The sequence below is a fragment of the Bidens hawaiensis genome, unplaced genomic scaffold (assembly GCF_021521415.1).
Source record: "Bidens hawaiensis isolate Kalapana, Puna unplaced genomic scaffold, B.hawaiensis_p1.1 tig00012557_1, whole genome shotgun sequence".
Taxonomy (NCBI): domain Eukaryota; kingdom Viridiplantae; phylum Streptophyta; class Magnoliopsida; order Asterales; family Asteraceae; genus Bidens; species Bidens hawaiensis.
In genome coordinates this window covers 191,581-215,426 of record NW_027492029.1, presented here as the reverse complement: position 1 = coordinate 215,426, position 23,846 = coordinate 191,581, and the positions used below count along the sequence as shown (strand labels likewise).

The window sequence follows — 23,846 nt, the reverse complement described above, 5'->3', positions numbered from 1 at the left end:
TCCGGTTAACCCATCCAATCCTAACCATTTTCAGTAATATTAGCTTTGGAGGATATGTTCTTACCTTACCAACTCAGATCTATCAACAAAATCTCGGGTCTCGGCTTCGAATCTTGATCGGTTAGAATGTGTGTTTTGAGTGTGCGAAGAAAGAAGGTGGAAATGAAAGATTGGGTTTGGGATGGGATATTTATATCCCTTTAAGCCCACGGACCCGAGGCCCATTCTCATTTAACCCATCTCAATTAATCCAACACTAGCCCGACTCATACCAACTCCTACTCTATTATTTATTTCCTAATAACCCGGGTAAACTTTCTCTCTAATATTAAGTAATATAATTAATATTACCTGGAAATTTCGGGATGTTACATCGGGTTTATATAACAAAAGTGACCCGAAATTGACAAATGTCACATTATGTACTTGTAATCATTGTCACTCAAAAACGAATATCTAGTTGCCACTCGTGGACATAGGTCAGTTAGACCGAACCACGTTAAATCCTCGTGTTCGTTTATTGCTTTCGTGTGTGTGTTTAATCCTAACAAGTGGTATCTAGAGCTTAGGTTTTGGATCACAAGAGAACACGTTTGAACCAGTTTCAATCGTCGTCGTTGCACCAGATATTGGAGCTAGGGTTCCGCCGCGTGACCGCTAGCTGCCGATTAGGTTTTCTGTGCCGTTGTTGACGTCCGATTCACACCGCCACAGCAGCGCGCTGTCGCGGTCGATCGTCGTCAAAGATTGGAGTGTTTGGGTTTCGTTGGAAAGAAGAAAACCACCGCATCACCGCTGGTATACCGCTGCTAGCATCACTGTTAAGAAGCGCCTCGACTAGGTTTCAAAATCAAGTTGAAGAGGAATGCAGGGTGTGTTCGATTAGAATAGGCAGATTGTTGAAGGGTGTCCAGAATTTTGTAACTTTTGGATCATGATTCGTGAATGGTGTTTTGACTAAAAAGTGTTCTCACCAAATTTGAGCATAGTACACTTTTTTGTGTTGGCCGTGAATTAGAAGAAGACTTTTGGACAAGGTCTATTATTCTTTTTATTTTGGTCATCAGAGAATCAGATCCTGTTTTGCAAAGTACGGGCCGAGAACAGAGAATCAAGATCCTATTATCGTTGAAGAACAGTTGTTAAGTCAGAAGAAGCGTTAAAGAAACGGAGAACCAGTGCCAGCCGTGATTGTAAGGTTTTATCGTTTCAGTTTAAAGTTTCAGTTTTCTGATTTTCAGTTCGTTATTCCGCTGTCGTTTAAATAGGTTGATTGTTTAACAGAGTTCAGTAGAACAATCGTTAAGTTCAGGATCGTGCCATTGCTGTGTCTGTATATGTTTTTATCCAGATTTCCGTTTAGTCATTATTATGGCAGAAGATGGAAAGGTTTCGATAAAGAAGTTTGGTTGGTGGAAGATGCAGATTGAAGCGCTACTTTGTCAGAAAGACTTGGATGTAGTGTTTGAGGATGAAAAACTAGAAAAGTTGTCAGAAGAAGATCGGAAGAAGTTAGACAAGAAAGCTAAGGCTTGTATTACATTGTCGTTGTCGGAAGATGTGGCGTTTAACGTCATGAAAGAAACCACAGCCCGTGGTATGATGGATGCACTATCCAACATGTATGAGAAGCCTTCGTCAACGAATAAGGTCTAACTTATCAGAGAGCTAGTGACAACTCGAATGAAAGAGGGTGGGTCAGTTACAACGCATATTAATAATCTTAACTCGAATCTCTCCCGCTTAGTGTCAGTCGGCATTAAGTTTGATGATGAAGTTCAAGGTCTTTTATTGTTATCCTCTTTGCCCGACAGTTGGTCGCAAACAATGACTGCAGTTTGTAGTTCGTCTACAAAAATTACTTTTGATGGGATCTGGGATTTGATTCTTGGAGAAGATTCAAGACACAGAAATTCAGGTGAATCATCAAGTGATATATTAGTCATAGAATGTAGAGGTAGGGAAAACAACGTGGCAGTGGGAGCAGGAAGAGGAGTCAGTATAAGACTCGTAAAGATATTGAATGCTGGGGTTGTAAAGAGAAGGGATACTTCAGGAATCAGTGTCCGAATGGTAAGAAAGAGGTGAACGTTAAAGAAGACGCCTCATATGACAAAGTCAGTAGTGATGAGTTTTTAATTCTTAGTGTTGAGAGTAACGTTGATTCTTGGGTGATGGATTCTGGTGCATCGTTTCATGCCACTCACTGTAGTGAAACGATGAAGAATCTTAAGGCTGGGGATTTTGGAAAGGTTCGACTAGCGAACGATGATATTCTAGAGGTTACGGGTATGGAGATGTTGATTTGATAACTTCAGCATGTACTTCTTGGACTTTAAAAGACGTGAGGGTTACTCCAAGTTTAAAGAAACATTTGATTTCATTTGGGCAGTTGGATAATCAGGGGTATGATGTTAAGTTCGGGAATGGGCAGTGGAAGGTAGTCAAAGGGAATCTCGTGGTTGCTCGTGGCAAGAAAATGGGTTCGTTGTATATGGTCAATATGTCACCGAAAGGAGTGGATCCAATTTTGGTGAAAGACAAAGTCCGGTTCACAGAATCTCATGGGCAGAAGAAGGTTCGTTTTGCAAGTAACAAACCCAGAGCCAAAGTGAAGATTCAGGATGAACAAGCAAGGAAGGTTAAATCAGTCAAAGGACATCATGACAGTGGGAGCACAGGTCGTGTTTCAGTTACAGTTCCAGGCGTAAAACTCTCTCCAGTGAATTACTTGCTGAATATGGAGAGTGTTTGTTCTCAGAGTATCTCAGGATCCGGTAGTTTGTTTCAGTGGGAGCCGGTAGGGATAGAGAACGGGTCAGGGGCAGTTTTAGCCTTGACTGACGTGTTGGAGCTCCGGGGTGCTTCAACGGGCATTCAGGTTAATTGATGAGAAGGCGGTGACAACTAGAAGATGGTTAATGTTCGGATTACAGAAGTACAATCAGGAGTGCAGACGAGAGTACTCAAGGCTTCCTAGTGGGATATTGTTGGGTTCGTAGGCCTTGTGTGGCCCGGTTTATTATTTGAAGTCCAAAGGGCATACTGGCAGACCGAAGCCCGACCCGGTTTGGATTTCTTGTTCAATAATTTACAAACCATAGTTCAATTTCTATATAAACCACATTAAGTACTTGTAATCATTGTCACTCAATAAAGAATATCTAGTTGCCACCCGTGGACGTAGGTCAGTTTAGACCGAACCACATTAAATCCTCGTTTTCGTTTATTTCTTTCTTGTGTGTGTTTAATCCTAACACTAAGAGCAACCATAAAAGAAAAGATAATGGTTACAAAATGATCCAATTTAAGATGAGCATAACGTTCCCTTAATCCTTATGGAGTTTCGACGCCATAAGATATGGACGAAAACAACTTTAGAAGCCTCGACATTATGACAAACCACCGTATGTGGTTTGCCTGATTTCGTATCCAATTTTCTTGAACCATTGATTTTGATGGCCATCCTTAGATTTCATGATTTTAACGGTTGTGATAGTAAAAGCACACGCGAATCATCAATGCCATTATTCATGTGTTTAGTTATGATGACGGGGGTAGCCTAAGGAGCTAACAAAAAGGCTTCCACACATTAACGCTAAAAAGGTTAAAAGGTTAAAAGCTTCGTTTCCCGCCCAAACTTATGTAAACAAGTACCCACGTGCTACAGTACGATGTCAACTCACTGACCACATCACTGTTCCCTCTGAGCAAGGGATATGCTCAGATAAAGTATTATTATTTTAATCATGGACCAACGGTCCAAAGCTTCCCGCCCGCAAAGGTCAAACCTCTAAGCGAACTGGAGGTCACTTAGTTTGTAAACTGGACAAAAGGCTTGGTCTCTCCTTCTATATAATGGGGACTTAGCCATAAACATGAACACACCAAGATCTGGGCAGATATCATACTCTCCCTGATCTTCTCTTCTTCCTTGAGAAATATGCTCTTAGCTTATTTCTTTCTTACTTCAATAACTTCATAGCTTCATCAAGAACATCATCCAAGAACCGATTTCAAACATCACGGTTCTGGATCTTCGGTGAACTACAATAATCAAACAACAAACTAGTGAACCTCCTTCTACGTTTTGCAAACGTAGAGGGACACCACGACCTGCGTTAGGTTAACCTGAACCCTTGAAGCTTGTTAGCCTAACTAGTATGTTCACTACATTGGTCTTATCTTTTTTGTAGCAACAAGTTGGCGCCCACCGTGGGGCTACGCCGCTTACTTTATCATAAAGACCAGTAGTGTAGCTCCATTCTCATCAGAATCTTCATGACATAAGGTGAATCTCCCGATGAAGTCGACCAAGTGTCAAGAACACCGACGCCAAATGCCGGCCAAGAAACTCCGGTAACAACCTCCATTTTTTCCACCCCGGGAGGTACTTCGACGGAACATTTGTTCCTCGAGTTTTCACCTTTTCGAACTACAACCCCTTCACGATCCAGAGTTCCTTCTCCTCATGCAGGAGTCACGAACACCCCGGAGCGTGTTGACTTGACGATGGAAGGAGTGTCTCGGCATTTCTTGCAACTAAGACATCTCCTTAACCAACACGTGAGCCAAGAAAGAGAGAAGGGGATAAGATTAAGGCTGGAGTATGATGACCCGGAACCCTCACTGTCACTCGGACGTCCACCTTCCCCTCTAACCAGCTCACGACCGGCTGCTTCTTATTTAGAAGCTGGTCCAAGTGTAACATGCTAACCTTTTTACCCCTCTCCTTATACTTATGGGAGACCAAGCCCAACGGCTCCCTTTGTTCACTTCACAACCCCTTGGACACGAGACCACTCTCGACCAAATATGGCAGTCACCAGCTTCAAGTGTTCCCCTTACAGCCACTACATGGGAGAAGGCTATGTCGGTCTTGCCCTTGGCTCGAAGTGCAGCAATGAGCACTCCCATGGGAACAAACCAAATGACAGCAACTCCTGAAAGCCTTCAAGGCTTTAACCTCATGCCTCAGATGATAGCTCAAATGATGACACACTTCCCTTGGACCCAGCTCATCAACCAAGCGCTGGGTACTCACCAAGGAACAACAAGTCATAACCCTGCTGTAAGGCTAGATGAAGATCTAGCAAAACCTTACAAGCCCGGTAACCTATCTTGTTTCTCTCAACAAATCGCCGATTATGACTTTCAAACAAAAATCAAGATGCCACCCCATATAAGAACGTATGATGGAACCGAAGATCCCGAAAACCACCTCCAGGTCTTCACTGGGGCGGCCAGAATCAAAAAATGGTCCCATGCTGAATGTTGTTTGATGTTCATGTAAACGTTAGTTGGATCAGCCAGGATATGGTTCAATGATCTTCCTGCTCAAAGCATTCAAAGCTTCGACGATCTGAGCAAGGGCTTCTTGGCCAATTTTTCACAACAGAGAAGGTACGTCAAAGATGCCACCGTCATTTTCCAGATAAATCAAAAAGATGATGAGAGCCTTCGAGACTTCATCGAAAGGTACAAAAAAGAAGGGTTACAGTATGTGGGGGCTGACGAAAAAATGAGGGTGGCAGGCTTCATGAACGCCATCACCTCCAAATACCTCACAAGGGACTTTAACAAGTGCCTACCTAAAACCCTTGAAGAAGCTCTCGAACGAGCTGAAGCCCATCTCCGAGGCGAGGAGGCCGTTGATTTCAATGAGCAAAGAAAGAGATCTCCTAGTTGGCGAGGCAACAACCCCAACCGAAAGAAAGGGAACTACAATCCCTATGATAAATACCCCAGGAGCTCAGATCAACGAAGGCTTAAAGGCTGGAACCCTCCAAGCAGGGAGAAGACTGTGAACTTCACAGCCTTGACCAAAACCCCTCAGGATATCCTTGCCACCGAAGAAGTGAAACACAACTTCCGACCTCCTCGACCCTTGCCCAAAAGCAAGAAGAACGAAAGCTCCGCCCAGTTCTGCGAGTTCCACGAAGAAAAAGGTCACCACACAAACGATTGCTTTAAACTCAAGAGAAGAATTGAGGAAGCCGTCAAGTCTGGAGAATTGGCTCATTTGGTGAAAGGGGTCAAAGACAAGATGGCTAAAAGAAAAAGCAAAGAGGTGAATATGGTGAATATAGACCAAGGTGTTCCCCATAAACGACAACGCTTGGAGGCTTGGGAGCTTCAGTGCGTCTGCTTCCCACCACCTCAAGGTGACTTACTCTCCAACCCTCTAACGGTGGAAGCAAACGTGGGAACACTCAGAACAAACAAAGCCTACATTGACACAGGGGCGGCCACAGAGATCATGTATGAAAGATTCTTCAACCGGCTGAGCAAGGAAGAGCGTTCAAGGCTTCAACCCTTCGAGTCATCTATAAAAGGTATCGCCGACGTACCCTTGAAGCCTTTAGGCCAACTAACCCTTGATGTCTGTTTTAGTGAAGGCAAGTGAAGAAAACCAAACCTCTCACTTTTGTGGTTATCAACACACCTTCCAACTATGATGTAATCATAGGAAGGCCAAGGCAATGTGTGTTCAACATGGCTGTCTCGGTTGGTCAAGGTGCTGTGAAGTTTCCCACCAACATGGGAGTTGCAACCCTTCAACCTACCCAGGAGGTTTACACGGTTGAAGGGGAAAGCTCAAAAAGCAAAGACGAAGAGCAAGGCTTAATCATAAACCCCAAGTACCCTGAACAAAAGGTACGGGTAAACACAAGCCTTTCCAAAGAAACACTTTCACACCTTGAAAAGCTGTTGATAAACTACAGCGATGTCTTTGCTTGGTGCCCGGAAGACATGACAGGCATCCCTCGAAACATTGCAGAGCACGAACTCAAAATACCTCCCGATGTTAAGCCTGTTGTCCAAAAGAAACGGAGCCTGGCTCCTGAAAGAAGCTTGGCAGCATGTCAAGAGGTTGAAAAGCTTGCACAAGCTGGGATCCTACGTGAGGTCAAGTATAAATCTTGGGTGGCTAATCCAGTCAAGGTTCGAAAGCCTGACAAGTCTTGGAGGATGTGCATCGACTTCAAAGACTTAAACAAAGCATGTCCAAAGGATTGCTATCCCTTACCCGAGATGGACCTCAAGGTTGACTCTCTAACATGCCATCCCTTTAAGTGCTTTCTCGACGCTTACAAGGGCTACCATCACATTCTCATGAAAGTGGAAGACGAAGAAAAAACCGCTTTCCACACGGACAAGGGTATTTTCTGTTATCAAAAGATGCCCTTTGGCCTACGAAATGCCGGTGCAACCTACCAACGTTTGGCCGACAAAGCATTTGCTAGCCAAATTAGCAGAAACTTGGAAGCTTATGTTGATGATCTAGTAATCAAAAGAAAAACCGAGCATCAAATGCTTGAAGACATACAAGAAACCTTCCAAAACAAGAAAGATCAACATGAAGCTTAACCCTGGAAAATGCTCATTCGGGTTCGAAGAAGGCAAGTTTTTGGGACACATTGTGGGAAAACAAAGCATAAAAGCTAATCCCAACAAAGTCAGGGCTGTTCTCGAAACTAAATCCCCACAAAGCAAAAAAGAAGTAGAAAGTCTGAATGGAAGGCTTGCAGCCTTGAAGCGTTTTACCTCAAAGCTTGCTGAGAAGTCCCTACCATTTTTCAAAATACTAAAGGGTTGCACCAATAAGAATGATTTCAGGTGGACGGAAGAAGCAGAGGAAGCTTTCAACCAAATGAAGCAACACTTGGCTTCACTTCCAGCTATTGTAGCCCCTGAAACAGGAGAACTGATCTCTGTCTATCTCTCAGTGGCTGAAGAAGCATTAAGCGCGGTTCTAACCATTGAACGAGACAAAGTTCATGTACCCATTTATTTCTTTAGTAAAACGCTAAAACTGGCAGAGATCAAATATCCTCCTCTGGAAAAACTTGCTTTGGCCTTAATTCAAACGGCCAGAAGGCTTCGAATGTACTTTCAAGCGCACCCTATACAAGTGGTCACTGACCAACCCATCAAGAGTGTGCTTGAAAAACCAGAAAATTCAAGCCGATTGGTCAAATGGGTTGTGGAACTAGGTGAACATAACAACACCTATGTACCAAGAAAAGCTATCAAAGCCCAAGTATTGGCAGATTTCATTGTGGAAATCCCGAAGCAAGTCACTCCTGAAATACACACAACTGCCACTGAACCTTCTGACCCTGAAGCCTGGAAGCTTTTTACCGATGGAGCTTCCAGCATCGAAGTGTCAGGAGCTGGGCTCGTTTTAATCAACCCTGAAGGGTTAGAATTTACATACGCTCTTCGACTTGAATTTCAGACCACTAACAACGAAGCTGAATACAAAGCGTTGATCGCTGGTCTGAAGATTGCCAAAGAGATGAAGATCCAAAAGCTACAAGTCTTCACAGACTCGTTGCTCGTTTCAAGTCAAGTCAATGACAGCTATGGAACCAAAGAGCCCAACATGAAGAACTACCGTGAAAAAGCAAAAGAATTGATGACCACGTTTCAAGAGTGCACCATAAAACAAGTCCCAAGATCATAAAACAAAAGAGCCGATGCCCTGAGCAAGCTAGCATCCCTTACATTTGCACATCTCACCAAGAAAGTATTGGTGGAAGTGTTGAAAACTCCTTCAATTCAAGAATTGGAGGTTCAAGATGTAATCACTGAAGAAGGTCCCAATTGGATGACTCCCATAGAAAAGTTCCTCAGAAATGGTGAGTTACCTCTGGACCAGACGGAGGCTAAAAGGGTTCGAATCAAATCCAGACAGTACGTGTTGCAAGGAGAAATCCTTTATAAAAAGGCCTACCTTGCACCACTGCTGAGATGTGTGGGCCCTAAACAAAGTTAATATCTGATCAAAGAGGTTCACGAGGGTATATGTGGAGCTCATTTTGGGCCAAGAACGGTGGTTGCAAAATTGATGAACCTCGGATACTTCTGGCCTACCATGTACCGAGATGCAACGGAACAACTCAAAAAATGTGAAGCCTGTCAAATTCATGCACCAGTTCCCAAAAGCCCAAAACATGATCTAGTCCCATCTCCTCGGCTTGGCCATTCCACAAATAGGAAATGGATATTGTTGGTCCATTCCCACCAGCCAAGGGTGGGGTAAAATTTTTGCTAGTAGTTGTTGACTACTTTACCAAGTGGCCTGAAGTCAAACCACTTGAAAAAATAACGGGCAAACAAGTCATCGACTTCGTATGGGAAACCATCATTTGCCGTTATGGGCTGCCAGGAGTGTTGGTCACGGATAACGGGAAACAATTTGCTGAGAAGCCTTTTAGCACATGGTGCAAAGAATTCAGAATCACCCAAGTGTTCAGCTCGGTTGCTTACCCACAATCCAACGGCCAAGTTGAAAGAACAAACAGAACCATTGTAGAATGAATCAAAACAAGTCTGGGAAGGCATAACAACAATTGGCTTGAAGAACTCCCAAATGTCCTATGGGCAATAAGAACAACCGAAAAGACAAGCCACAAACGAACGCCTTACAGCCTAGTGTTCGGATCGGAAGCTGTAATCCCAGCAGAAGTTAGTTGTGACTCAAAGAACACTCAACATGGATCTCAAATCAAACAACGATGAGACCATGTTGAATTTGCAGCTCCTCGAAGAAGTTCGTGATCAAGCCGCAATACAAGAGGCTAAGTACAAGCTGAAAATGGAAGCTTATTACAATGCAAGAGTGAAATATGAACGTTTCAAGCATGGAGACCTTGTACTTAGAAACAATGAGGCCAGCAAAAAAGAAAATCAAGGAAAGCTTGGCCCAAAGTAGGAAGGACCATATACAATCCTCGAAGCTCACAAGGGTGGATCCTACAAGCTGGCCGACATAGAAGGCAAAAAGCTTCCAAGACACTGGAACGGCAAAACCCTTAAAAGGTTCCATGCCTAGTCAAAGTATTAAAATGTATTTCAAGAGATGTGTAATTCTCCTTTTTGTGAACAACAACCTCTTGAATGAATGATAAAGTTTTTGTCATAACTTGTCTTTACTATCCTATAATCAGGTTGAGAACCTAGCAAGAAACTCCATGGCAAGGGCCATGTAAGGGGATGAGCTCCCAGGCCACATCGCTCAATAGGTTCAAGGATTAAATGAACCTATATAAGGGGTGAGTTCCTATGTCAATCCAACTCCATGAGACTTAGAAAAATTTTCAACTAAAACTTGTCTCATAGACAGGTCTGAACTGCCTACACCAATTCGTTCCTTAAACTTAGAAAAAGTTTACGAAACAAAAACATACACTAAGTAATGATACAAAGGATAGTCAACATGTGCTTTTTACCTAATGAAGCCTTGAAGCTAAAGTGACTGCAGCACTAAAACTTCTTAAGGAAAGTTAGCTAAAAACACATCAAACTAACAAGACAAGCAACCATAATACAATGCATAGAACATCACGATTCATAAACAAAGCCTTAAAAGGCTACAACCAACATGCCATTTAGGCTAAACAAAGGAAATCACAAGGATTCCCATAATAATGTTTAAACGGCCAACAAAGGCCAACAACAACCACAAGAGCAGAAACCTTAAGGGTTTCATGCTAAATCCTAAATTGTTCAAAGATTACATAGCATTGTTCAAAGAGTGCTAAGAAAGCTACGAATAAAATGTTTTAAACACCAACAGAAGGCTTCGAAGTACTAGCCTTACCACGCTTAGCTTTCTTGGACTTCTTCACTTCAGGGCCAACATCAGCAACAGCCGAGCCTTCGAGGCTTGCTGCATGAGACTCGTCGCTGCCCCCAGATAAAGTTTCTTCACTATCACCAGAATGGGAGCGCTTCTTCGACAAGGACTCGAGCACCTCTTTAACAACTTTCTCATCGAGGCCGGTTGGTTTCAAACCCTGCAACACAGAAAGAGGCTTACTAAAGCATGACGAAACTTCACCCACATAAGGGTAAGTGAGCCTTTCCATTGCACGAACTGAATCCATGAAGAGCTTGTAAGCTTCACGGTTGAACAGGGACGATTGCTCCATAGGTTGACCGGTTTCGTGATGTTTGAAGCCTGCACAAATCCCAAGTGCTTCCCATGGCCTAGTAGCTTTGTGTACACATCACCCAACACCGAGTTAAATTCATTGGAATGAAGCAAATAAGTTACAACCTGATGGAACCCGTGCTCAATAAGCCACTTGTTGTCGTTAGAGGTCTGAGTAACCGAAGCCTTCAAGCCTTCTTTCTCCATCTCGAAGGCTTTCCTCTGCACCTTAAAGGCTTCCCGGTCAGCATCTAACTTAGCCCTGTCGGTCTCCATGGCTTTCTTCAACCCTGCCAGCTCAATCTCATGGCCGCGAGACAACTCATCAATCTTCTTAACATAACCTTTCTCTTTCCTCAATAAGCCACTTGTTGTCGTTAGAGTCTGAGTAACCGAAGCCTTCAAGCCTTCTTTCTCCATCTCGAAGGCTTTCCTCTGCACCTTAAAGGCTTCCCGGTCAGCATCTAACTTAGCCCTGTCGGTCTCCATGGCTTTCTTCAACCCTGCCAGCTCAATCTCATGGCCGCGAGACAACTCATCAATCTTCTTAACATAACCTTTCTCTTTCTTCGAAAAACCTTCAATCTCTTTCTTCATCTCCATCATGGAAGATTTCATTCCCTCCTTCTTCTTGGAAAAATCCTCATATTCCTGCATCCCTTTCCTAAAACGAGTCACACCCTCTGCCAAAAGGGCAGAAAGGTTGAAGGAACTCAAGATCAACCTTGACAACATAGAATCACCTTCCATACCAGAAATAGTTTCACGAACACCAGGAGGAGCAAAATTGGCTAAAACATCAACACAAACATCCGGATCTTTGAAGCTATCACCAACCTTCACATTCCACTCCGGCACATAAACTGCATCGCCATCCAACCCTTGAACCATCGGCATCACAACCTTCTTGCCAGTCGATTTCTTTTTCTTGGAAACAACCAAGCCCTACTCCTTTTCAACCTCCACACCTGGACCCTGATCTTCGACAACTTGAACATCCTCGCTAACTTCAATAGGTTCGTGAGAAGATGATGGGCATGGAGACTTCAACAAACGTTGCATGGAACGACGAATAGAAGCCTTAGGAGCAGTAGCTTTGGTAAACCCTTTGACGTTTGGAACTCCCACATACCCTGAACCTTCGAACCTACCCTCTTTCCCCCGAACTGTAGCATCATCACCAATAGCCGCAGCTTTCGTAAACCCAACGTCCGAAGTGTCATCACTTTTCAAGAAATCCAAAGCCGACGTAACTACAAAAAGCAAAGGAAATCTATTAGCAAACATATCAACAAAATAAAGCAAATATGGGACAAACAAATGCATACCCTTATTATCCCTCATAAGCACGGGATCCCGATTAGGTTTGTCCCACATTTTGCTTATTCCTAACAACACAAGAAGATGTTCGGGAAAAGGGCGAAGACGTGACGGACATTTCCTAATCGATTTCATAAAAGCCTCATTCAACTCCGATTCGGACGGCTCTGGTTCATTTTGAACAACCTCGGGTTGTCTCCAAACGGGTTTAAATGGAAGGATAGAATCAGAAACAAAGAAAAAAAGGGTCCTTCCAAGAACCGAGGGTTGTAACAGTCGAAGAAACCAAACATGTGTCAACCTGTGTGTGTTCAAACGTGTACCAATCATCGTTTTTCGCTAAGCGAAAGAAACGGCGAAAACTCAACAATGAAGGGTCATAACCTAGGGCTTTACATAAAACTTCAAAATGTAAAACTCTAGCAAGCCCTAACGGATGAATCTGACCAAATGACACACGATAATATTCCAAAACATTCAAAACAAAGATTGAAAACGGATGCCGGAGATTTGAAAACTCAAAGTGACGACAATAAAGAGCAATGAAGCATACTAGACAACGATCGATTGAAGAATCGACCGGCGGAGCAATTGGTTTATACTTTAACCCTATTCCCCATTCAATACAAAACGACTCAACCTCTTTTTGGGTCAATCGGGAAAAACTGACCGAAAGGTCTTTCTTAGCAACCATAATTTTGAAGTAAAGATGAAGGATCAAAACTAACCTGATGAAAGGATTGAAAACTTGAATAAGTTTGGAGGAAATTGTGAAAGATTTAAAGAAGAAACTGAAGGAAATGAGTAGTTATCACTATTGATAACTATTAATAAAAAGCAGTCATTGGGAACCGTAACCTGCAGTTACCATCACATCAACTGTCTTTTCAAATTTTCAAAAAATAACCAAAACTGAACAAAGCCTTGAAGCCTACAAACCTCGAAGCCTTTAAGCAATAAACAAAATGTGTGCAAAAGTCAGAAGACTTTGAGCTTATCTCTCAAATTCCTCTGACTTGGGGGGCTGATGACGGGGGTAGCCTAAGGAGTTAACAAAAAGGCTTCCACACATTAACGCTAAAAAGGTTAAAAGCTTCGTTTCCCGCCCAAACTTATGTAAACAAGTACCCACGTTCTACAGTACGATGTCAACTCACTGATCACATCATTGTTCCCTCTGAGCAAGAGACATGCTCAGATAAAGTATTATTATTTTAATCATGGACCAACGGTCCAAAGCTTCCCGCCCACAAAGGTCAACCCTCTAAGCGAACTGGAGGTCACTTAGTTTGTACACTGGACAAAAGGCTTGGTCTCTCATTCTATTAATGGGGACTTAACCATAAACATGAACACACCAAGATCTGGGCAGATATCATACTCTCCCTGATCTTTACTTCTTCCTTGAGAAATATGCTCTTAGCTTATTTCTTTCTTACTTCAATAACTTCATAGCTTCATCAAGAACATCATCCAAGAACCGATTTCAAACATCACGGTTCTGGATCTTCGGTGAACTACAATAATCAAACAACAAACTAGTGAACCTCCTTCTACGTTTTGCAAACGTAGAGGGACACCACGACCTGCGTTAGGTTAACCTGAACCCTTGAAGCTTGTTAGCCTAACTAGTCTATTAACTATCATTGGTCTTATCTTTGTTGTAGTAACAAGTTAGATATTGAAATTTTGCATTATGTAAGTTTTGTCTTCCAAAGAATATTTGGTTGTACCTCACAAATATAAAATATTTTTTACAAAAATTTATTGATGCATGCACTGGTTTCTCATTCAACAGCATATCATTTTTGTTTCTCTAAGAGTTTACTTTTTTTCTTTTAGTGTTTATGTTGTGAAAGATTTATCGGTTTGAATGAATATTTTCATTAATCTCTTCCCCATATATCGACAAACATAAACAAACGAGTTTTTAACATTACCATTATGATAAAAAAAACTTATTAACACTAAACACATATATTTCTTAGATAAATCAAGTAAAGTTATGTTGACAACTAAGAGTTTATGTTGATGTTGTAACTCCATGGAGCTTCTAAACGGATATAGTCATACATTACTCCTTGAAATCGACTTTGATTGTTTACTTGTGTTATGTAGATTGAATTTTCTCCATGAGAATACAAACTGATGCAGGGTATTTTGATATTCAGCAACCAGTATATACCATGTATCCCATGCCTTGCTATCGCATTGTCTCCCCCGATTTTCCCAGTCGAAAACAAAGGAACCTCATTCAAATTATTTACACGCACCTACAAAGTTAACGCTTTAATAAAGGTTTTAATGTATGCATATGTTATCTTGATCAAGTACCTGCAAATCAGACTGGTGTGCAGAAGCAAGTGCTATTCTCAGTATATATGTTTCACTTTCGTTGACATTATAATGGCTAAACTTTATCGTCCATGTTGTCGGTTCATAAGTGTCATTATTTGTTTTCCTGTTACAATAAAAAACGAAAAACAAGTATATGAAAAGTTTGAATCTAGCCATATAGAATAGTCGAACACAAACACGAAAATAGCATACCTAAGAACATGTGCAAAGAAGAAATCTTTTGTATAATTACTCTCTCCGACCGTGTATACTAAATCATTGTCGGGATATAGTTCCGTATATCTGTCCCATAATCCATATTGTCTAAACCTGTTCAATCATTTAGGGGACAATTAAACGAAACTAACAATATTTATAATCTCGATTAGGGTATGTTAACTTTCTACCATCATAAAATAAATTAGTTCGGCTAAAGGCACGTCTAAGATTATTTTCATCAACTTAAAGTTTCTATTATCTTTTAGTGTGAAAATGGAAATATTAATGACGTGACAAGTTAAAGAGAAAATGTAACAGGTAAAAAGAGAGGGGGTGGGACGTTAATCACAACCCTAAAATAATATAGGATCGAGCGAAAATAAAAGTATTTATAATCACAAATCATTACAATACTAATTACAATAAGTAAGGGTACTGCCAACCTATTAGGATCTTTTAGAAGAAAACTGTTGGCATATCTTGGGTCAGGATCAGGAATGTAAAATTCAGCCGTCAAGCGATCAGGAAAGCCAATCTCCCATAGTGTTGGACCGTCTCTTGGAGGCTCGTATACAAGATCACCCATGTCGATATTAACACCTGTTAGTTTATTCTTCGTTAAACATAAGTTTAAGCAATGAGTAGAAATTGACCTAACTTTTAATGACTAGAACCTGAAGTAATATTTATAATCGTAGAATTTATATAATCGCCTATAAATCCTGGGACCCAAGCGTATAGATTGTATTCATCGGTAAGTATGTTTGGTATGGTAAAATACCCTTCCTCGTCTGCTTCGGTCCAAAATTGGTATTTCTAGTAAACAAACAAGGAGTTTAGTACACTGAGACAATATTGATTAATGAAATATTTTGTTATTCTTTATATAGAAATATTACAATCTTATCAAAATATGTCTCTAGCTAATAATAGCCAAGGCTAAAGGATTTATGTATTCTGATTTACCTTGCATTCTCTTTGCCATGATCCTACATCTCCGGGCGGTGCCAACCCAACGTAAGCACCACTTGCGGGTATGGAGCCTGTGGTATTAATGAACCTACATACAAACATTATAAAAATGTGAACGAAAATGGATCTTGTAGAGAATCCTGCCAAATAATCAAGCCAGGCGATTTTACCTATCTTGGACTAGTAATCTACCAGTAACAGTTCCCCTTTGATGCTTAGATTGGAAGTCTTCTGATGCAACAAAGTCATATGGCCAGCTTTCCACTTCCTTGGACATCTATACACATATATGAAACAAAAAAAAACAATTTTATAGAAAAGAATGTTTTAGAAACGAACCGGTCCGGTTCGGTTTCTGGTTAACCTGTTCCGGACCGTTTTTTTAACACTTCTAGACTTTACCCCATAGGTGCACAAACCGGGTATTTTCAGGAACCAGAAACCGGGTAGGAACCGGTTCCAGGTATGGTCAACAAAAGTCAAAACCAGGTCAGGTATGAACCGGTTCCGGGTATAGGCAGGTATTTGACCGGGTTTTCCGGGTGTTTTTCTGGTAGGGTTAGGTCGGGTTTTTACTGTGTATTTCCGGTTCCGGGCATGGCTCCGGGGAGAAATCCAATACTAGGTCATACCCGCGGGTAGGAACCGGGTATTTTGGGCACCTCTAGTTTACCCTTGGTGTGATGCCTAAAGTTTTGCATCTCGTTTTAATAAAATTTTACCCACCCCTTAACAACATATTAAAGTTTAGACCTGTTTTTTCGCATCATCCCAAAGCGTGTGAGGGTCTTCTTCGTCCGTAACAGCGTTAATATACACAAAAATCGGGCCAAAAACCTTCTTCCACGGCTCCTTTTCACCAAACTTGATAACCAAGTCACTTCCACCATAATGAGTACTTGCAAAAACCTGAAGTATATGACAATGTTGCATATTATGAAGCAACATGATGTGACATAGTCAAAGAAAACTAAGAAAACTTACAGCAAGAGTTGTAGGTCCAACATGAGAATTTAACTCGGATTTGATAGGACCGCCTACCCTAAACTCGTTGCTTGGTGTAATTTGCCAGAAACCCACAGGCGGATCCATGCATATCCATCCATGGACACGAAGATCCTTTAACTCAACGGCATATTGATATTTATCGTCTACCTATAGGTGTACAAATAGAAGTATATCTTAGCTTCTTGTCATGATTACAATGGCATAGATATTAAAAATACTATTTATAGAATCATGAAATAAAATTATGTCATTCATAGATTTCTTTTGTTTTGGTGCTAAAGTAAGAGCATATTATTAACCTCTCCTTTGAACTGACTTTCCACTGGATCAACAAGGAGGACTGCCTCAGGGTAGGCTAATTGTTCACCTCTGCCCGGCAAGCGGTCATCTGGCAAAGGCAAATCCCTACGCCGGTCATCAGAATTGGCCATATAGTGAAATCTAAGCAACAAAAATGTTATAATTTGAATAAAAAAGATAGTTTAAAATTTAATGCAACAAGAATGATCAGCAATGTATTATTTACTTGTCTTTCCTTAGCTTGAAAGCCAGTCTTGTATTGTCTAGATTAAAACTTGGCCATTCTTCCAAATGTTCATAGATTGCATACGTATAAAAGCCCGAGGATCCACGAAGCATAATATACCTAAATATAACTTTGGTTAACGACCATATATTCCGAATGTTTGTCAAACTTAAAACTTTTTTTTAACCAGTGTTATCTAGATCAGATGACAAATGGACCCGAACTCAATGGACAAACCTAAAACCCAAAACATTCGGGATATAGGTAATGGAACTGAAACGAACATTAAGTTGGGTATGATATCAAACATGAAATTAGCATTAGAAATGTTTCATGGGTATGTGATACCTGACCTAATTACTCGAAACATGCTACCCGATTACCCGAATAATACATACATGTAACTATTTTTCTTTTATTCTTGTTCATTAGTCCTTGAGTAATAAATCTACTAGTTCACTATTATTTTTATATTTCTAATTTCCTAAACAAAAATCAAATGAAGATAATATAGTAAGAATTATATTTGATAATCCCAACAGGTAACTTTTAACAAACTAATGGGTATGCCTAACATGTAATTTACACAACAAGTTTTTGTCATCCCTAGAGTTATTATAACAGTGATTTGGGTATGAGACTTCTAACACTCGTCTTATTGTCATCCGTAGAGTTATTATAACAGTGATTAAAACGAGAACCTTTTGTCGATCTTGAGTGGGACTAAGTTGCCCTCAAGGGAAGAATTCCATGTTCTTGAAAAGGAAAGTTCCACTTGATCTTCTGTTTCTACTATAACTTGGCAACTTGTTCCTGCAAGCCTTTTTATTACGTATAAACCAGTATTTGGTATCTTATTTTAGTAAAAGCATATATAGACAATATCTTGTAAGACATTAGATCATGCAAATACCTTTCCAAAGTACCTTTAGTTCCACTACTTTCTGGTGGACTCCAAACAACATCCCAGTATCTAATATCAATACACCCAAAAGCAAGAATATAAAATTTTAATTGATTTTCACTTTTTTTTCCCTTTTTATGCAAACAAATATTTAAACTTTTTCAAACACCCATTTATTATCTTGTTTTACACTATTTAATTATTTACCGAAAACTGTCGGGTTAAAAAAAAACCAACACTAGAGAAAGTAGGACACTTTCGAAACTTGGTTGCTATTCTGAGACATTTTTCTTATAGAATATATATTCTGGGTTAAAAAAAAGTAAAATAAAAACCGACCATCGTCAATATTTATTTGGGGTAAGAGCCACATATATAATAATATTTAATCAAAACAACGTAATATGACAAGATATTTTATTGATGAATAATGAAAATGACATTTTACCCTCGATTGGTTTCATCATTTATGACTTCTAGCAAATTGTCGATTCCTTTGTATTGTATGCCTGTAAGGTGTCCTTCTGGATTTGATAAAGTGATTTCAACTATGCCATTACTCATCACCACCTACAATTAAGTTATATAATTATTTTTTCAAGCCAAATGCTTCTCTATTCTCTATATTAACTTTTAAAGAAAACAAGCCGACTCAAGTTTTGAATGAGTCGTGCTAGAGCTCCAAGTTCAGTCCGGGGGGAGGGGGTTAACTTTTTTGAGCTGAATTCGCTTGCATAGTGTATAGCTCGAGCTAAGTCTTATCTGGCTTGAACTAGGCTTGTGAATAGTCCATAACGTGTACCCAGGTTAACTTCCATCCACCCTAGATCCAAACCTCGACGCAATCACTTTATGGCCTAAAATTAGGGTTTTCTAATGAGCATTCAAGCAGAGTCAACATCAACTCGGGCTTGAGCTAATAATAATACGGGCCAAGCCAACTCAACTAAGCATTTCTAGTCGTGCTAGATACCAATCTTGTATCTGGCTTGCCTCTAGGCTCCAATTCGTGTCTCAACGAGTTGGCTGATTTTCTTAATTATGATAATTTTGTAATTTCTTTTTCAAGAAAATATCAAATAACAATTTATGTATTCATAAAAAGACATTACCATACTTGATTTCATATAAGGAAAAACCAACTTTATACCGGCTAACAAAAGAACTTAAAGCCAAATGAACTCGAGTTTTATACAATCTAACTACCGTTTATCCGAACTTGACAAAGATATATTTATTATTTATACGAACCAATAAACTCTGGGCAAGGGTCCTAATGGGCAAGTATAAATAGAAGAAGCAGCTCCTCTCACTGCCCCGTATAGGGTTTTGGGCCTCGTATTTCAAAAAAGTACTATTACCCTATAGATATAAACATGTCTGTCTCTAGTCTATACTAGAGGGAATTTAGATATATATTTAGAAGGGTGTGGTACTTGGAAAATCCCAAAATCAAAAAAAAGATCTATCTTTCTTTTCACAAAATGCTTAACACGATTAGATTCTTTCATGATTCTTTGCCTGTCCCAGCTGATGTTTCTACTCCCAACGAGAGAAACCTCTCATAGCTGAGGTTGTTCAAATAAATGTTCTAATTCCAGGGTAAGACACCCGTATAGAACTGGGAAAAGCCCTAGTTGTATCCATGCTTGCCATCTAATCGTATATCTGTATTCCATAGGTAAAGACACCAGTTATCACTGGTTAAATCCTATGTTATATCGGCAAAAGTAAAAAAATAAATCATGTCATCTTGGAGGTATCTTATTTTTGATTTAGTTAAGGCACGAGGCGATATGAGTCTTATTAAAAGGTTAGAGCTATCTAATTTTCTTTATTTAGCATATAAGGACTGTAAAAACGAGGGCATAATAATCACTAATGAAGAATTTATTCAAATAAAAGATAAAATAGAATGTGGAAAGTATGTTTTCAATTTTCATATTAGTGAAATACACACTAAAGATTTAGATTCTGAGTTGGCTTATGAGGCACGATAGCGAGACCTAGCATCTCTCAGCTCAGATTCGGCATATCTGGTCTATTTTAGAAAGACTGTTTTCGACGGTTTTGTTCCATAGTACTGGCTGTAACCAGCTTAACCCATTACCGTAAGATAGTCCACTCAAACCCCTCCTCTTCAATCAGTACGTAGGGGAGAAGGGTAGACCCCTGTTTTTCAATCTTTTACTAGATACAGATGATGTTCAGCGGGCTAAACCCAAGTAGCTCTGGCCCATGATCCAAGAGACCCGAAACTAGTTAATCATGATCCACCAAGGGATTCGTGGAATTTCTGTGGATTGCGTTGGGGGAAATCTACCAAAGCTAGGCAGATGGATAGACTCCTTTCCCGCTGCTAAGGGAGAGCAAGAAAGAGAAAAATGATTGTTTTTTAACCAGCGCCCCTTTTTGGGTATGCAGGTACTAAGAGTCCTCTCACTACCAACCAGCATACATCATCTGGCTGGGTCTTGCCGGTATCAACAACGAGAAAAAACTACCAAAAGGAAACAACAACTAACTATGGCTCTTGGTGGGCCTAGACAACGTCCTAGGCATAGGAGAGGTGAGGTCCGGAGAGTGGGACAGATCTACCTGGCCAAGGTGTCAATGTCAAGTGGTTATTCGAAGTGTTGAAATATGCTCTACCTACGGTACGTAACTAGTCTTTCTTTTCGGTAAGTAAGAATACATTGACCGATGGAGGAGAACCCCCGAAGTAAACATAAAGAAGGTGTTTTCTTGTAATAAGTTCGGCAGATTCCCACGCGTTACTGAGATGAACAGCTTAACTTACTAAAAAGCATCAGTTAACTGGATTAGCTGGCATAATGAAACGAACAAAGAACAGAAAGCCTAAAATCTGCCTGTGCGTGAAGAGAAAGAATAAACTTTGAGAATCTCTAGAAGATTCCATGTTCTGCCGTTGCTTCAGTAAAAAGCCATGATAGATCAAAATTTTAGCTAATCACATTATACAAGGTTTAAGACTAAATCTTTAAAATATATATATTGGAAGAGTGACATCTACTCCTTCCCTTTCCCTTCTTTTTCAATTCCCTTTCTTTTTTCAATTGCATCTATTTTTTTTAAGTCGTTCAGAAAAACAAAAATTTGTTTTTAAACTTAAGTTTACTTTTCACTATACATAATTTAGATATGAGAAATTAAAATGATTTTAACCTTTTTCTTTACTCTCAAGCATACACCATATTTATTCATGAAAAATACAAGTTTAAAGTTGAAGATTTTTCTTTCATATTTATATTTAGTTTATTTTTTCTTAATCTACCTATTAGCTCTTATGCCTTTTTTGATTAATTAACTAGCAAGTATGAATATCATCCACAGTCCATAGATGTAACTTTCGTATGCAATTCTTTTACCTGATTAAATAAATATTATTCGCAAAAAAATGCCGGCTCGTGAACTTTTTGTCCTTTTCAAGGCAAGTATATATGTCACAGAAAGCAACTTCATGATTGTTACATGGTATATTACATATATATTAATAGAATTAGTCTTTCACAGTGTTTTATCTAAGATATTTAATAAACCTAAAATTCAAAAAGAAATATATGCCTTTTATAATTTTTGATTTGCTAAATCAAAATGGTGATAGTTTATTTTTAATCAACTACGAGTATTGACATTTATAACCTATAATTTACCAACTAAAAATATCAATACATATAGTTCCAACAAGTATCAATTACCCTATATGAAGTGATAAGATTGTTAGGGTAATATACTGGAGGTCAAGGGTATCCGTGTAGAGTAACATTTAGCTGTTCATAATCAATTGTGTACCCTATATTTAACAATGCGAAATACTGATGAAAAAAAATATAAAATAACATAACAAGATGATACTACAATATATGAAGGTGATTTATCGGATAATATCATGAAAAAGTAAATTTTAAGTAAAATCACCTACATGATTTTCTTGAACACTTAGGTTCACGGCTGCGGTAGATGATATCTGAGCCCTCGTTACGTACATCATATCTGCGTTTTGAGGAAGATCAAGCATTAGAGAGAGTTAGGAATAAAGAAATGTAATAAAGATAAATAGTATTTAATCGAAATACGCAGATACAAAAAACGAACCTGTAGAAAATATGTAAAAGCTCAAAGTAGAGAGAAATAGGAGGCGAAGATACATGAGGCACTTCTTGATAACTGAGTTTGAGCCCAAGAAATTAAGTTGCTTACTTGCTTACACCATTATATACATGTATATGTATGCACAAATTATATACAAATGTGTCTGAATGTGTATGTGTACGTGTATGTGTGTGAGAGGGAGAGGAAATTAAGGAGGGAGGGAGATATTGAATCATGGCTATATATTATGTAAAACTATTAAAAAACTTTTGGGGATCTTGCTTCTGTTATGTAATGTTGTATATTAAATCAAGAAAATTGTTTTGGTAAATGGTGTATTGAGTTGGTTTTCTTTTTTATTAAATAAGTGGTAAGAATAATAATAACGATGCTCTTGTTTTTCGTCGGAAATAGATTAGTACAATGTCGTATACAAAAACGACTAGTATTATTAATATATAACTTACAATTTATATGAATGCGATGATTTTTGTTTTCACAAAACTTCTAATTTCTTCGACTACTTTCTTGAGAGCAAATTAACCGTTGATGATTTGTGGCCGACGAATTGTGTTTAATACAGGTCTAAATCAATCAATCAATCATGCCTAGTAAAATCCCATCGACAACAAAGCTATAAGTAGGGTCTGGGGAGGGTGGGATGTAGGCACACCGTACCTCTATCCAAAGGAATAAAGAGGTGGCTTCTAGAGAGACCCTCGGCTCTAAGTACATGTGTATGAAGCAAAATAAAGGAAGTCAAAGTTTAACAGTTATATAAAAACTACTACTAATTATAATAATATTAATAATAAGATAACAGTTTAACAGCTATATAAAAGCTAATAATAATTATAATAATAATAATAATATATGTAAGGGAAATACCATTATGGTATGTGACCTAAATAAGTTAAGTCTAAGCCCTAAGGTATTCAATTCTCTCTAAAAATCCTTAACTTTAATTCTACTTCTCCACGAATTCCTATCCTCAACCATGTCCTCGGAGAGGTTTAGGTCTATCAAATCATGCCTAACCCTCTCATCCCAAGTCAATTTCGGTCGTCCTCTACCCCTCCTCCCCTCTATAGTAATGTTTTCTACGGATCTAACAGGATTTGTCGTCTGTCTTCTCTTTATATGTCCAAACCATCTCAACCTCCACTCTCTTATCTTGTCTGCTATGTTCGCCACCCCTAATCTCTCGCGAAACACAACGTTTCTTATTCGGTCTAGCCTTGTGTGCCCACACATCCAACGTAGCATTCTCATTTCTGCTACCTCCATCTTCCGCACTTGTGCCTTCTTGATGGCCCAACAATCTGTTCCATATAGCATTGCAGGTCTAACTGCCACCCTATAGAATTTTCCCTTTAGTTTAGTCGGGAAACTCTTGTCGCACAATATACCTGTGGCTGCTTTCCATCTACACCATCCTACCTGAACTCGGTGGGTCACATCACTGTCTAATTCCCCATCGCTCTGTACAAATGATCCTAAATACT

The 23,846-nt window shown here is 39.6% G+C and overlaps 1 protein-coding gene across 2 annotated transcripts; it reads right to left on the bottom strand.

Moving 5' to 3' along the window:
- Positions 1-13,963: 13,963 nt before the first annotated feature.
- LOC143541384 (rhamnogalacturonate lyase B-like) lies at positions 13,964-22,628 on the bottom strand. Of its 2 annotated transcripts, XM_077034222.1 has the most exons (16): positions 22,345-22,628; positions 22,172-22,242; positions 18,677-18,798; positions 18,238-18,297; positions 18,026-18,145; positions 17,325-17,444; positions 17,098-17,239; positions 16,775-16,945; positions 16,544-16,699; positions 15,961-16,067; positions 15,785-15,878; positions 15,493-15,634; positions 15,262-15,418; positions 14,813-14,929; positions 14,597-14,723; positions 13,964-14,535 (listed from the first exon to the last, which is right to left on the bottom strand). In XM_077034222.1, exons 1-16 carry the CDS (start codon positions 22,397-22,399, stop codon positions 14,278-14,280), a joined length of 2,019 nt encoding a protein of 672 aa, XP_076890337.1. In that variant the 5' UTR covers positions 22,400-22,628; the 3' UTR covers positions 13,964-14,277. The 2 variants fall into 2 exon arrangements, with proteins under 2 accessions (XP_076890337.1, XP_076890338.1); XM_077034223.1 differs by lacking the exons at positions 22,172-22,242; positions 22,345-22,628 and having other exon boundaries at positions 18,026-18,137; positions 18,677-18,792.
- Between the last annotated feature and the right edge of the window lie 1,218 nt (positions 22,629-23,846).